This window comes from Nicotiana tomentosiformis, chromosome 1, assembly GCF_000390325.3.
Source record: "Nicotiana tomentosiformis chromosome 1, ASM39032v3, whole genome shotgun sequence".
In the NCBI taxonomy this organism is placed as follows: Eukaryota; Viridiplantae; Streptophyta; class Magnoliopsida; order Solanales; family Solanaceae; genus Nicotiana; species Nicotiana tomentosiformis.
In genome coordinates this window covers 83523006-83535964 of record NC_090812.1, presented here as the reverse complement: position 1 = coordinate 83535964, position 12959 = coordinate 83523006, and the positions used below count along the sequence as shown (strand labels likewise).

General features: G+C 36.4%; 2 protein-coding genes across 3 annotated transcripts; both read right to left on the bottom strand.

Annotated features, from left to right (window-relative positions):
• Positions 1 to 60: 60 nt before the first annotated feature.
• LOC104120773 (PTI1-like tyrosine-protein kinase 2) lies at positions 61 to 3553 on the bottom strand. Of its 2 annotated transcripts, none has more exons than XM_009632610.4 (6): positions 3041 to 3553; positions 2843 to 2952; positions 1954 to 2746; positions 1171 to 1407; positions 940 to 1089; positions 61 to 485 (listed from the first exon to the last, which is right to left on the bottom strand). In XM_009632610.4, exons 1-6 carry the CDS (start codon positions 3293 to 3295, stop codon positions 426 to 428), a joined length of 1605 nt encoding a protein of 534 aa, XP_009630905.1. In that variant the 5' UTR covers positions 3296 to 3553; the 3' UTR covers positions 61 to 425. The 2 variants fall into 2 exon arrangements, with proteins under 2 accessions (XP_009630905.1, XP_009630904.1); XM_009632609.4 differs by having other exon boundaries at positions 61 to 462; positions 3041 to 3547.
• Positions 3554 to 4674: 1121 nt separating this feature from the next.
• On the bottom strand, positions 4675 to 10014 carry LOC104120774 (uncharacterized). The gene is made up of 3 exons (XM_009632612.4): positions 9348 to 10014; positions 8601 to 8720; positions 4675 to 5109 (listed from the first exon to the last, which is right to left on the bottom strand). The coding sequence occupies exons 1-3, from the start codon at positions 9906 to 9908 to the stop codon at positions 5092 to 5094; spliced, it is 699 nt and encodes a 232-aa protein (XP_009630907.1). The 5' UTR covers positions 9909 to 10014; the 3' UTR covers positions 4675 to 5091.
• Between the last annotated feature and the right edge of the window lie 2945 nt (positions 10015 to 12959).

Genomic DNA, 12959 nt, shown 5'->3' with positions numbered 1-12959 from the left:
GTCTTAAATTGGAATCGGCAAGAGAGAAAAACCAAAAGAAAAAGAAAGAAAAGAACTATAAGGACTACAACGTAGAGCTTACACTTGAAGAATAATGTCCGACAACATAATGAAGACATGTCTATTGGTACTCAAATATCACTTTGACATAGAACTACAATCTCCTAAAGAAATGGTTTCTTTAATTCTCTTCTCTCTTTTCTTCCTTTTTATTTAGTGACCGGGTTGAGAACGAATGGTTGTATTGGTGAACACCAAAAACCCAGTATGTACATTCCAATATATCGTGGAAAACTCAAGAACATATGATTAGCTATCCTCCAAGAACATGGTCTCATCAGAATCTGATCCGTAACATCTGCACAAGCAACATTCATCTTTTGAACCAATTCCATCCAGAAGCTCTTCTCTCTTTCTCTGCAGCTCTAACCAGTGCTCTGGCTCCTCAAACAAACGCAGAATCTGCACACCAGCAAATTCAAAATCTTCCGTTCTATTTCAGCACCATTCGTGTTATTTTTAGCATCATTCATAAACTTCGATAGTGGCAACTAATTTAGGTTTCCATCATCATGACTTCACAAACTTAAGAATATCTCTGCTAGTTTATGCCACTTTTGTATGTTAAGTTTGTAAATATGAGAAGCAAATTTAATTATTTACATTTGCTTTCTTTTGGTGTAGAATGCGATTTGTAAATGAGGCGGAAACTTTGTCAGATCTTAGAATTCCTACAAAGATAAATGGAATATGCCTTGTTTTGCATTTTGCTCTAAATGTTACAGCACGTTCTTAGAGCTTGATATAATCGATAAAATTTTACTTTACTGATCAAGAAAATTAGAAGCAATATCCAAAATCTTTGCATGCTGTTGAAATGAAGTCAATATGAAGGAAATGTTTTTAAAAAAAAGTATAAGACCAAACAAAAGGACTTACTGTTTTCATTGTTGGCCTCCTTGAAGATGAATGCAGGAGGCAGAGCCGTGCTGCAAGCATCATTGTTTTCATCTCATCTTTGTTGTAGTTCTCGCTTAAGTCAGGATCAACAAGAAGATCACAAAGACCAAAACTGAGTAGAGACCTCGCCTGCAATTCACATTATCTAGAGTCAAAATCATTGACATCGTTTTATCTTTTGAAGTAGGCATACATTCTTCGTATTATTACCCACAGCACTAAGCTTTCATGATGAGATTCCAGGTCTATTTGGATGGCCTCTTTCCCTGTGATCAATTCCAACAGGACTACCCCGTAAGAGTATACATCTATCTTTTCATCAACTTTGCCATACATTATGTACTCAGGCGCTAGGTATCCAAATGTCCCAACAACGTGAACTGGTTTCACATAAGCTGAATCTTGCTGATTTTGCTGGTGTATAACTGCTGCTCCAAAATCTGATATCTACGTTTCAGCTTCAAAAATCATCAAGTGTAACAAAAGCGGATGTAGAAATTATATCATCATAGCTTATCAAATTGAGCAACTAGGCAGTGGACGTGCATAAAATATTTTTGAAGTCGGGACCAATCCAGTCTTCACTAATTTGGCCTAAACGCAACTACTAGATTTAGAATTCACCAAGTAATGTATGCAAGCAGCATTCTGTCGTTTTTTATCATTAGCAACAACATAGACTACGCCTCAGACCCGAACAAGTTTGGGTCGGCTATACGAATTCTCGCTTCTTTCTTTAAGATCAACTCATATCATCGTCATTATTTATCTTTAAGGGTCCCAAATATACCTTAGGTATGCTTAAACGGTTTATCATAGTTATGAGGGCAAAAACCAAAAGAAGAGGAATTGGATAATCCTAACATCTCTTAAACTAGTCAGCGAGCATCTTCCTATAGCATAGTTTTACAATGGCAATCAGTGAAACACAAAAACAGGCTATGAATATGAGAAGCCATCTAATGTAGGAAACCGAGCTAATAAGATACTTACTTGTGGGCGGCAATCGCCAGATAAGAGAATGTTTGATGATTTCACATCTCTGTGAATGATAGGAGGGGTTTGAGAATGGAGGTATTCTAATCCCCTTGCCACTCCTATAGCAACTTGCAACCTTGTGTTCCAATTAAGCTGTTTAAGCCTTTGCTTCAAACTGTCCTTCAGTAGATTATACACTATTGCTCGCATATCCTTACTGTAACAGTAACCGACAAGCTGAATTATGTTCTCGTGTTTCAGATTGCTCAATATTTCAACTTCCCCGAACAGATCATCTTCGGAATATTGTGTGTTTTTAAGGACTTTCACTGCTGCAACCTGGCCATTATCGAGATTGGATCGATAGACTCTACTATGACCACCCTCTCCAGTCAACAGATTGGGACTGAAGTTATCTGTTGCACATCTAAGTTCATCAATTGTGAAGCGTCTGGTACAGCAAATTATCTCTAAGTAAGCTAACCTCTGAAACAGATTCTTAGCTGCAGTATTTTTGTGCTGCAAATATTTCCTGGTCCTAGGAAAAGTTGCATTTTCAGTCGGCTGTGATGACGTTGATGTTGAGGAACACGGCATTGACAAAGATTTTTGAATCAAATACTTATTTTTCGACTCTGTAGAGCTGCTGGAAGCTGACAGAGAGGACTCAGATGAATGTAGAACTTTAATTGGAGCACCTTCTTGTGAAGTCCCCGGCTTCTGGAGTAGGACTTTTCCTCCCTTATCCATTACAAGAAGTAAGCAAGTAGGAGGCAACTCTTTCAAAAGTTTGCCAACAATCTGATCACTGGACTTGAACATCAAAAGTCAAAATGAGACAAATAGAGGGAGAGGAACCATCAAAACGGTCCCTGTAAGCAAATAGGAGAGGAACTATGTATACCAGGGGCTGCTACATCCGACGGCAAGCATTGTGGCAAAGTTTATACGTACTTGATTACTCAGCTCACTTATATACGACTCTCCTACACAAACCTTGATTTGAAAATCCACCTAAAAGAAAATTGTACAACTATGGAATCAGCAACCAATTGGTGGGAATAAGCAATATGTCAAGTGTAACTTTGGAATGTAAAATGACCTGCTTGGATTTGCAGAGATCCTCATGCCTGTGAAAAGTATTTGGATCAAAAATACAATTAGGTTCATGTACATGAACTGCCAGCACATAGTCTCCGGGCATTACAACTGAGGTGAGCAAACGAAGCAGCATTTCTCTGCTGCTGATGTTGTCGGATTTGAGACCAACCACAAGTGTTCGCTTCTTGGCCTTGGGCACTCTCCTGCTTCTCAGGAGTGAGGAAATTCCTCCTTTGGCACTTGAACGACCAAACATTGTACATACTCATGGGCAATCCCAGCATCCCATTGCCAATTGACCGGACGTTGCTAGAGAGTGGTGGATGCTATATATAATCAACAGTCCGAATCTGGCATTTTTATATTGAGTATAGAGATATATATGTGAAAAAAAATCACTGAACTTCAAGAAATATTAAAATCTAAACCCATTGAGAACATAAAAGTTGAGGGTGTCAAGTTTAAATTTTGAATTGTTGTCAGAGTGCCCATGGAGGTGCTTTTAAGTTTTAAGTTACCTAAATTGTGCCAAACATTTTAGTTATGCCAGCTGATGTGATTTGTGGACCTTCACAATAAATTCCAGTAGGTTGGTATTAACATTTACTATAAGGTTGATAGGTACAGAATTAGACAAAATTCAACTCGCTTGCAATGTGCCGACACTTCATTTATAAGAGTTTTAATGAACTTCCAATTTTATAACCTGTGAACCATTTCTCCACCTTCAGATATCACAATGTAACCAATGACAAGGCATGAAATTTTGAATGCATTCACCTTGGTGCCATAGTAGCATACTTCTAAATTATGTATAAATATCAATGATATTTAAGACCAGAGCCAGATCATATTCTAGACAAATTAAAATAATTTCTTTCTATTTGCCTAAGCTTTGATGGACAAAGTTATATGCGCACAAGTTAACCGAGACATCATCATTATCAAAAATGTAAATATCAATACCATTCTCATAACGATAAATAGTTTGCTCTCAGAAAAAGGAAGAGAAAGAGAGAGATTCAAGTAGTTTGAAATTATCGTTATCGGAATATAGTACTACCAAGGATTAACAGATGAAACCCTCAAACACGTGAAAGATGTTCTCCAGGCATGCATCAAGGATACTTCGGCAAATTCTGCACATGATGCAATAAAACGAAGTTTGATATGCACCAAATGTACGTTGTGTATCAAATCACATAAATGCAACAGGACAATGGCTTACACCAACTCCTCTACGTGAAAAAGCACCAATTGGGCTCTCCCTTTAATGTCCCTTTAACTTATGTGATACATGCCGAACATAGAAACTCTTTCTAATATGAGTTTCTCTAACCCTTTATTTGTTCTCAAGCATCAACTCCACAAAGTACTTTAACACCAAAAGAATCAAGATTTACACCCAAGTAAAGATACCTTAACCTCTAATCAACCTAGCCTAACAGTAAAAACACAATGATCCGTACTCCTCTCCAGATTTCTGACTTCTTTGACTCCCCAAAGCAAAATCAAGGTAAAATAGGCATTTCACAACCAATTGAATATAAGTCAATTGACCAGAGTCATGTCTATTTACAATGGAGAGATAAAAGATATGGGAAATATAATCATAGAGTTGAGCATTCCGGCTACTAAACAGGAAATTATCTGATGCCTTCGCACATTTTCCCTTCATACATCCGATTACATTCCTTTCTTTTACCCTTTGCTTCTAAAAAGGGTCAAAAACCTATTGAGTGTATTATGCACTGTCAAAAACTGAGGACTTATTTAGTACTAGTACGTTATTTACAGTAAAATGACAGAAAAACACCATGAGTACTGTGGTGCAGACATTAATTTAGTGATAATACACAGGAGTATAGTATCTAATTAGGAAGCGTTACACTCCAACCAGAAGCAACATACTATAAGCACACCCCAAACATCTGTGGCAGAAGACTTTCAACACCAATCAGGTCACACTATATACCATCAACATATCCCCACAGCTGCAGCCCCTTTCTCGGTCCATAGGACCTATTGCCACCACATCAGCACAAAGTGCACCTAAGATTTATCTGCAATCTGCACAAACTTAAGATCAAAAGATCAAGCAATACTCTGTTATAAGGACTGCAAACAATTAAACATGACAATATATTAGGAGAAACTTAAGAGCCCCAACTACGTGAATTATCCAGCATCTATAGCCTGCAAATCAAAACTGTGACCATTGACACTTGATCATTCAGCAAAGCTCTTCAAATGTCTCTTACATGGAAATTAAAGCTTTAACAACAACATACCCAGTGTGCTCCCACAAGTGGGATCGGGGGAGGGTAGTATGTATGCAGGTCTTACTCCTACCCAGTGGCGGACCCAGGATTTTATGCAAGCGGGTTCAGTCTAAGACGACGATAATCAATAGTATAAGCGGTGTCGGGCACGACCAGTAGGATTTGGTCACATCTTTCTTTTTGTTTTTTATTGTCATTTTCATTCATAACGTGATCTTAAAATGAAGTCATTTTAAATTTGGAGCCTCTATATTTTTAACTAAGTCCGCACATATTCTTAAAAATGTACAAAAAACCTATTTACTTCTATTTTTTAAACAATTTATCTATTTTTAACAAATCTTGTTTCAGCAAATTCAAGATCTGTTAAATTTTAACAACTAAATTAATTTAAATAATTTAAAATTTATTAACTCTAAGAAAATATAAATAATTTCATCAAATAAAAATAATTGCATGTTTTAGCAAAATTTATGAAAGAGATAATGAAAATTTACTTTATAGAAGGGTTTAATTTTGAAGTAAAATAAACTTGAGAGTAATTTTATTAAATTTAATTAGAAAAAAATATAAAGTGAAATAGGAAAAGACAAATAGAAGACATTGGACATTTGAATGAAGTTGGGGTTAATTTGACCTGCAAGCTTTCTAGGCCCACTGTTGTAGCACATCTTCTATGAAAATACAAAAAGGGAAGAAAAATAAAAGAGCAAAATATTCACAATGTGAAAGTCGGGTTCGAACACATGACCTCATTGAAAATTTTGAACCCACGCGTCCACTTTTACAGAGAGAGTGTACATGTCAAGTGGGTTCAATTCTATTCCTTATACTATTTTTTCCAGAAATTTACTAATATACACAGTATTATTTTTTGACGAAGCGGGTTCAGTTGAACCCGCTTAGTAGCACGTGGGTCCGCCCCTGCTCCTACCTTGTGAAGGTAGAGAGACTGTTTCCAGTAGAATTAAAGCTTTGAGAAGTCAATTTATTATACACCGATCTACATCCAATTTAAAAATCAATGCTGAGGGAAACATAATCGAGGGGTTTAGCTTTGCCCAAAACTATTTATAGACTCCTTAATATCACTAGAATTGTTGTCGTGAGGGTAAAAATAGACCAGAAAAAGAAAAGCAAGGCTTTTCGAGATCAGAAATAAATCTGCATTATAGTAAAATATAGATGTATATCATTCAATTAATGATGTAGATGCAATGGTTGATTTTTTTAGCACAGCACATAACAAGTAATGTAGCTTACTATACATGCTGCCCAGCATACAGTTAATGCTGCTAATTAATAAAATTACCCTTTACAGATTTAAAAAAAGGTTAAATAAACCAGAGAGCCAAAACCATGATATTTGTAGGAATCTTCTACTTCAACTTCTTTTACTTTTAGTATTTAAACACATGTCACAAAAAGAAAGTGACAAGTAATCAAGTCATAAGAAAAATATGAAGTCTAAGCAATACTATGTACCTATTAGTTTTACAGCCAATTCTCATCATGTAAACATTTTTTAGTTGTCACTTTTCTGAATTAGCAACCCCAGTCCTCCTTAGCTTCTAAACTGGCAGAATCGTGAGACATCAGAAGTGGTAAGTTGATTTTTGGTCTGTATTCCCCACTCTCATATAGGTTAACTTCGTTCATTCCATTCTTAGGGATAGGATGGATCCACCGGAAAAACTGGAGCAGTATGTCCATTAGCCGAAAGGAATTACTCTCCTTTAGTGTCATTTGAAGAACAAAAACACGGAAAGGGTTATTCTCCTCTAGCCAGCTTCTTGTAGATTGAACTCTCTTCTCTTTAGGCTCCGAGTTTTTTGTCAGAGATGGTCTTAGTTTACATGGTGTTTACACCAATCCAAGGAATACATGACATGTCTTCACACAAACTCTTATCACTAAACCATATCTCACAATAATTTATGACTTAACCATGTACTAATTTACCGTAAACATGATACATTTCCACATAAACTCTTATCACTAAATCATATCTCACCTTAATTTATGACTTAACTATGCTAAATTAGTACTCCCTCCGCTTCAATTTATGTGAATCTATTTCCTTTTTAGTCCGTGCCAAAAATAATGACCTCTTTCCATATTTGAAAATAATTTACCTTTATGCAATAATTTATAGCCACACAAAATGTATGTGCTCATGTTACAACACAAGTTCAAATGTCTCTCTTTTTTCTTAAACTCTGTGACAGTCAAATAGCATCACATAAATTGAAACGGAGAGAGTATATTTTAGCGCACTGGGTGCGGGTTAGTTTTTACCTTAAAGGCTTAAACTACACCTAAAAGTAGAAAATGCACTCATGCAAAAATAAAATAAAATAAAATAAAAAACACAATAAAAATGAATAAAAAGTTGATAAATAAATGAGATATCAATTACAAAGATATTCCAACATATGTATTTGGTTTTTTTTATGCATATTGATTTGTTCATCAATCATTTTCATATTCTTAGTTTCTTACATTATTTATATTTCAGTTAATCAATTAAATGAAACTACAGTCATGTTAAAATAAACCTACATATCATATTGCCGATATGTAAACATGCAGCCAGATGCCCAGCAAAATGATTTTTTCATCTCAAAGATCCAGCAATATTGTCCAATGTATTCATGTTTCCTCAAGTGTGATTCAATGTTTCACTAGAAATGAACTCCACGCATCCAAAAGGAAAAGCAATTAAACTTTAAAGCAACCTTGAAGCTAGTGATAGAATGAGAACATCCAGAAGCTGGAATAACAGATCCAACCACCACATAAACCAAATAAAATGAAAACACACCGGCATACAATTTGGAAATGAACTCGGACAATTTGAATAATCAGTTGCATGAGCCTGAAATTGTTAATTGAGAAGGTGGTGAACATTATTTCCATCTAAAAACCTCAGTTCGAAACATTTAGCTTTGGCTATTCCTACTTTCAGCAATCAAATCCAACGTCAACCTTCACAAGCTCCTGGAATGTGTTGGGAACTTCAAGATTGGCCAATGTCACATAATTAGTAGAGAAGATTTCATTAAATACGCTAACTTTGGTATGGTAATCACCCAACGATTCATCAAGGATTATTCAATTCTGACCTACACTACTCGTGTACTGTAGACCAATACCAGGGAACTACGCATAAAAACCATTTATAAAATGAAAACAAACATAAAGATTATTCGGAAAAAAAGTCCAAAATTATGACCCCTCTATTATCAATTTAATCCAAACTTCATGAAGCTAAAGTACCTGGTTAAGAGGATTGTCCGGAGACTTCTTCCATAGCTTCCAAATCAAGTCTTTATACTGAGTGTGTGTCAGACCTGGTTTTTCCTCCTTTAGAACACGAAGCTCGGCCTCCTCAAAAGCCTGCAAGTACCAGAATTAACACTCGAAATAAAAATGTGTAATACAACCTTAATTATGCTAGTGCAAAATCAGAAAGTAACATATTGAGAACATTTTATGCAATTATCATATAAATAAATAGTCATCTATTGCCTAGAAGATCCAGCATAAGATTAAGTTGTACATGCTAAAGAAAACTTCCAAATAAGAGGGATCAGCTTCTTTTCTTGAAAAATTACTATAACATAAATCCATAATCAATCAACTACGCACAATACCAAACTAGTTGATATTACCAAAAAGGTTGTGTGGGTAATAAGTATTCTTCTACCCTTAACCAGAGGTCTCGAGTTCGAACCCTCGGAATAGAGTCGGCTTTGGCAGGGAGCTTCACCCCCAAAGTGGGACTATTCCGGATTAGTCCGTCCAAAGCAAGTACCGAACACCGGGTGGGTAACCATAAGATATTCTGTATATGTATCCTCTATATCATAATGCTTTATTCGTCCATTGCTTTCCAACAAAAAGAATGATTTTTTTCTTTTTTTCGGGGTACTATGAAATGCAATCAGCATTCAGCATTAAGCGGAGACTCTTTATCATTAAAGTTATAAATAGAACCGCAAGCAAAAAGCTACTGAGAAATACCTTAAAGGCAGCTCTGAGTCTCTTCTCAGGATGCCTATCAGGTGGCAAACTATCTGAAATAGCCAATGAAGCAATGGCATCATCCACAGTACTAGCCTCAATAATTGAATCATCACGATTCCTATTAGTTACAAGAACCATTTTTTCATATTCCTCCTCCGCCGCCATACGGCTCTGCCTCCGCTTCTCCTCCTCCGCCTTCTTCGCTAACACCACTTGCTCCCCCTCCTTCCTCCGCCGTAGCTCCGCCTCGGTCACCTTCGGTACTGGAATCGAGACGCGATTGGCTTTCTTATCCGGCTTCTTCATCGACTTCTCGAGCTCTTTCTCCTCCAGCTCGGCAAGCCTCCGTACTTCCGCTTTCTTCGCTGCGCCCTCGGCTCGCTTCTCGGCTTCTTCTTCGCGTTTTTTGGCGGCACGTGACTTCGCTCCCTCGGCTTCGCGCCAATACTGCTCTTCTTTTTCTCGAGTTTCACGGTCTTTGCGTTCGGATTCGGCGGCGCCCTTCCGAGCCCTAGCCGCTTCGGCTTTACTATTTACTCCCATTTTCTTCGGCGGCATCTTTCTTTGCCGATTTCACGATCAATCTCCTCTTTTCCTTTTTTGAGCTCAGCGAGAATTCGGAATCTAGCTATGCCCCTGTTCCTGGATGCTTTTGTCAAAAACTAACCGAATAGTTCGTGTAGATGCTTCTCATTACCGACTCTGGCGAAGTTGCAGATGCAGTTGGGCCGCCAAATTGGGTGGGCCTAAAAGTGAAAATAATTGGGTGGGCTCGATCCACACCTGATTGATTTGGTCTCTTTTTTGTAAAACTTGGCCCGGATGACTGGTTTTTGTGAAAATAGCACGGGCTAGCCAGTTTTCGGACCGGTAATTGAAAAATAGTAAACGTTTGTAAAATTATTAAAAAATAGTCACTATTTTGCTGCAACACAAAAAGTTACAGCGTAATATACTGAAGATTGGTGCACCTGTGTATGAACTTTAACTCCAGCACACGAAAAGTTCCAACATAATATACTGGTCCAGCATAATATGTTGGAACTCCAGTGTATTATACTGGAAGTTCACATATAAAAAATTCGAACTCCAGTATATTATGCTGAAATATTTTTCGGATTTTAAATAATGTTTTCACTCATTTTTTGTCTTTACATGAAAAGTGACTAAATTTCGATTACTTTTGAAACTGTGATTATTTTTCAATTACCACTTGTAAATCTAGCTATTTTTGAATTTCACCCCTTTTTTTGGACATTTGTTAATATGTAGCCACACCATATCGAAACCGAAAATTTTGTTATTTGATATTTGATATGGTATTTAGTTTAAGTTTTAAAAAATATTGGTATTAGGTCTAGTATTCGGTATTTAAAAATAAAATACCGATATCTTACCGAAATACATACTAAGTTACACAATACACATATTATTGATTATAACATAAATATTCAAGTTTTACTTTCCGTTATTTTTATAGCTATCTTTAACTTTTACCATGATACTTGCCTTTCCACTTTTTTTTTTGGTTGGCTACTTACGTTTCAACCTTTCTCTTGTCTAGGTTTAGCATTTTTGGTTTTCATTTTTTTCCATTATATTATAATATATATTTTTTTATTAAATTCCACTAGGCGTTGCGCCTAGGATTAGTTTTCATATATATAGAGAGTAAAGTACAACAAAGGAGGGGGACATGAACCTTACCTCCAAAATTATGACGGATATACACTTGGTCCTCCAAGCATGACGACCAAGTAAATCCTGAAATTTGATGAGTTAGGCCTATGATGATGTATCAATTGCCTATTCTTAAGTGATAGACAATTGTGTATACAAAAACAATGTGAAGTGAGTCCAGGTCAACTATAAAAAAATGCACAAATGATCCTAAATCAACGAAACAGATGAGTAGGAAGGTCATCTTCCATATATAACAAGACCTACATCTAGAGTAAATGTAGATTTCTCCTATGGAGTATGGCAAAAAATAGACGAGTGTGCTATAAACTATCTTCAACTTAGTTCTAACATTGAGGCCAAAGAAAGCCAAGTTGAAGGTAGCTATCAAAATGACCCATGTAACTGGGCAGAACTGCTGTTGCTGAATGATATTTTCGACAGAAGAGAGTAAGCAAATACCTGCTTCTTTCATCTAGAATACTTTGGAGCATGCAGGTTTAACTGGTGACCTGGAGCTGAGTGAGCTGATGCATCCTGTAAATTTTTGCTTCTGTGAGCTGATAGGGAAGTATATGATAACTAGGTTGGGCCCCTAGGTGTGTCCTGCTGAATGCCTGCAGAAGAGGCAGGTTGGTGCTAGTGTCTGAAAGTATCCATTTGGGCAGAAACTTTCTGTTGGTGAGTTGAAGAATAAGGCGTTGGATGTTGGTGGTTAGGTGTTGATGTCCTGGTTTGTGTAGTAATGTCCTTCTGAAAGTTTCATATTGGTGTAACAAGCTATGTAGATGGGTTGAAAAATCTGAGGGTTCTCTGAAGGATCCTGTTAGAAGTGTTTGTCTGTTGTGACAAATTTGCAGGATCCTTATGACAGGTCCAAGGTGATTGGTACACTTGTAAGAGATTGAGCATCTGAGATGCTAGTACCACACTTTGCAAGTGCATCAATAATTTGAATCTGTCTCTTGTACCTGGAAAAAATAACAAACAAGTTAGAAATAAAGGGTGCTTGGGTTGGTCATTGTTCATCTTTGGGGAATTGCAGGCATTGACAGCAGTGAGCTGCAAGTCTTGTGAGTTGCTTCTCTTTGAACACTTAGTAGGTGATGATATATGTGCCCAGGTTCTTGTAGTTTCTGGGGGTATATTTGTTCTGGAGGTACCAGCTGCTAGGATGGATGTCCTTTAATTAGATATTGGAGCTGATTATGCTTAATCTTGTAGATACTACTATTTTTAGTCAATTGATACACCATCAATAGGATGAGCACTATAAATACTAATACCACACATTGAGGGTATGCCAATTGTTTTAAACTGTAGGTGTTTGACCAAAAAGTATAACTTTCTGTTAAACCTTTATATTTATGTAATGTTGGGTTAAACCTAGTTAATAATAATATTCCTAAATGTGGATCTTGAAAATACGGATAATGTGGGGCTGATCCAATGGGGGATTAATAATATCATGCATTAAATATTCTAAAAGTATGAGCAATAATGGAGGAGTAACTAGCAATAAATAACAATAAATGACATTTAAGTAAATAGAAAAAATAAATTACCTAATAATGAATGAGCTAGTTGATTGTTCCTCCTGACATTGATGCGTGACAGATAAATCCTAGAATGTTCAAACTATTCTCAGATCTGATGAAAAAGTATGGAATAATATAAGCAAGAATCTTGATGAAAAGGTAATGTTTGTATCTTTGCTAGAGAGAGAGAGGTTCATCTTCTAAAAAGTGTTCTTATCAAGTGAATATCACATATATTTATTTACTGTCTTTTTTCCTATTTATATGGGACATACCCCCAATAAACCCTAATAACACAAGTACAAAGAATATCTAAAGGAATATTCTCTTTAATATCCTACCCTAGTAAATTAGTCGTTACAGTTCTTTTCGTCGTGCTCGACATCGACCT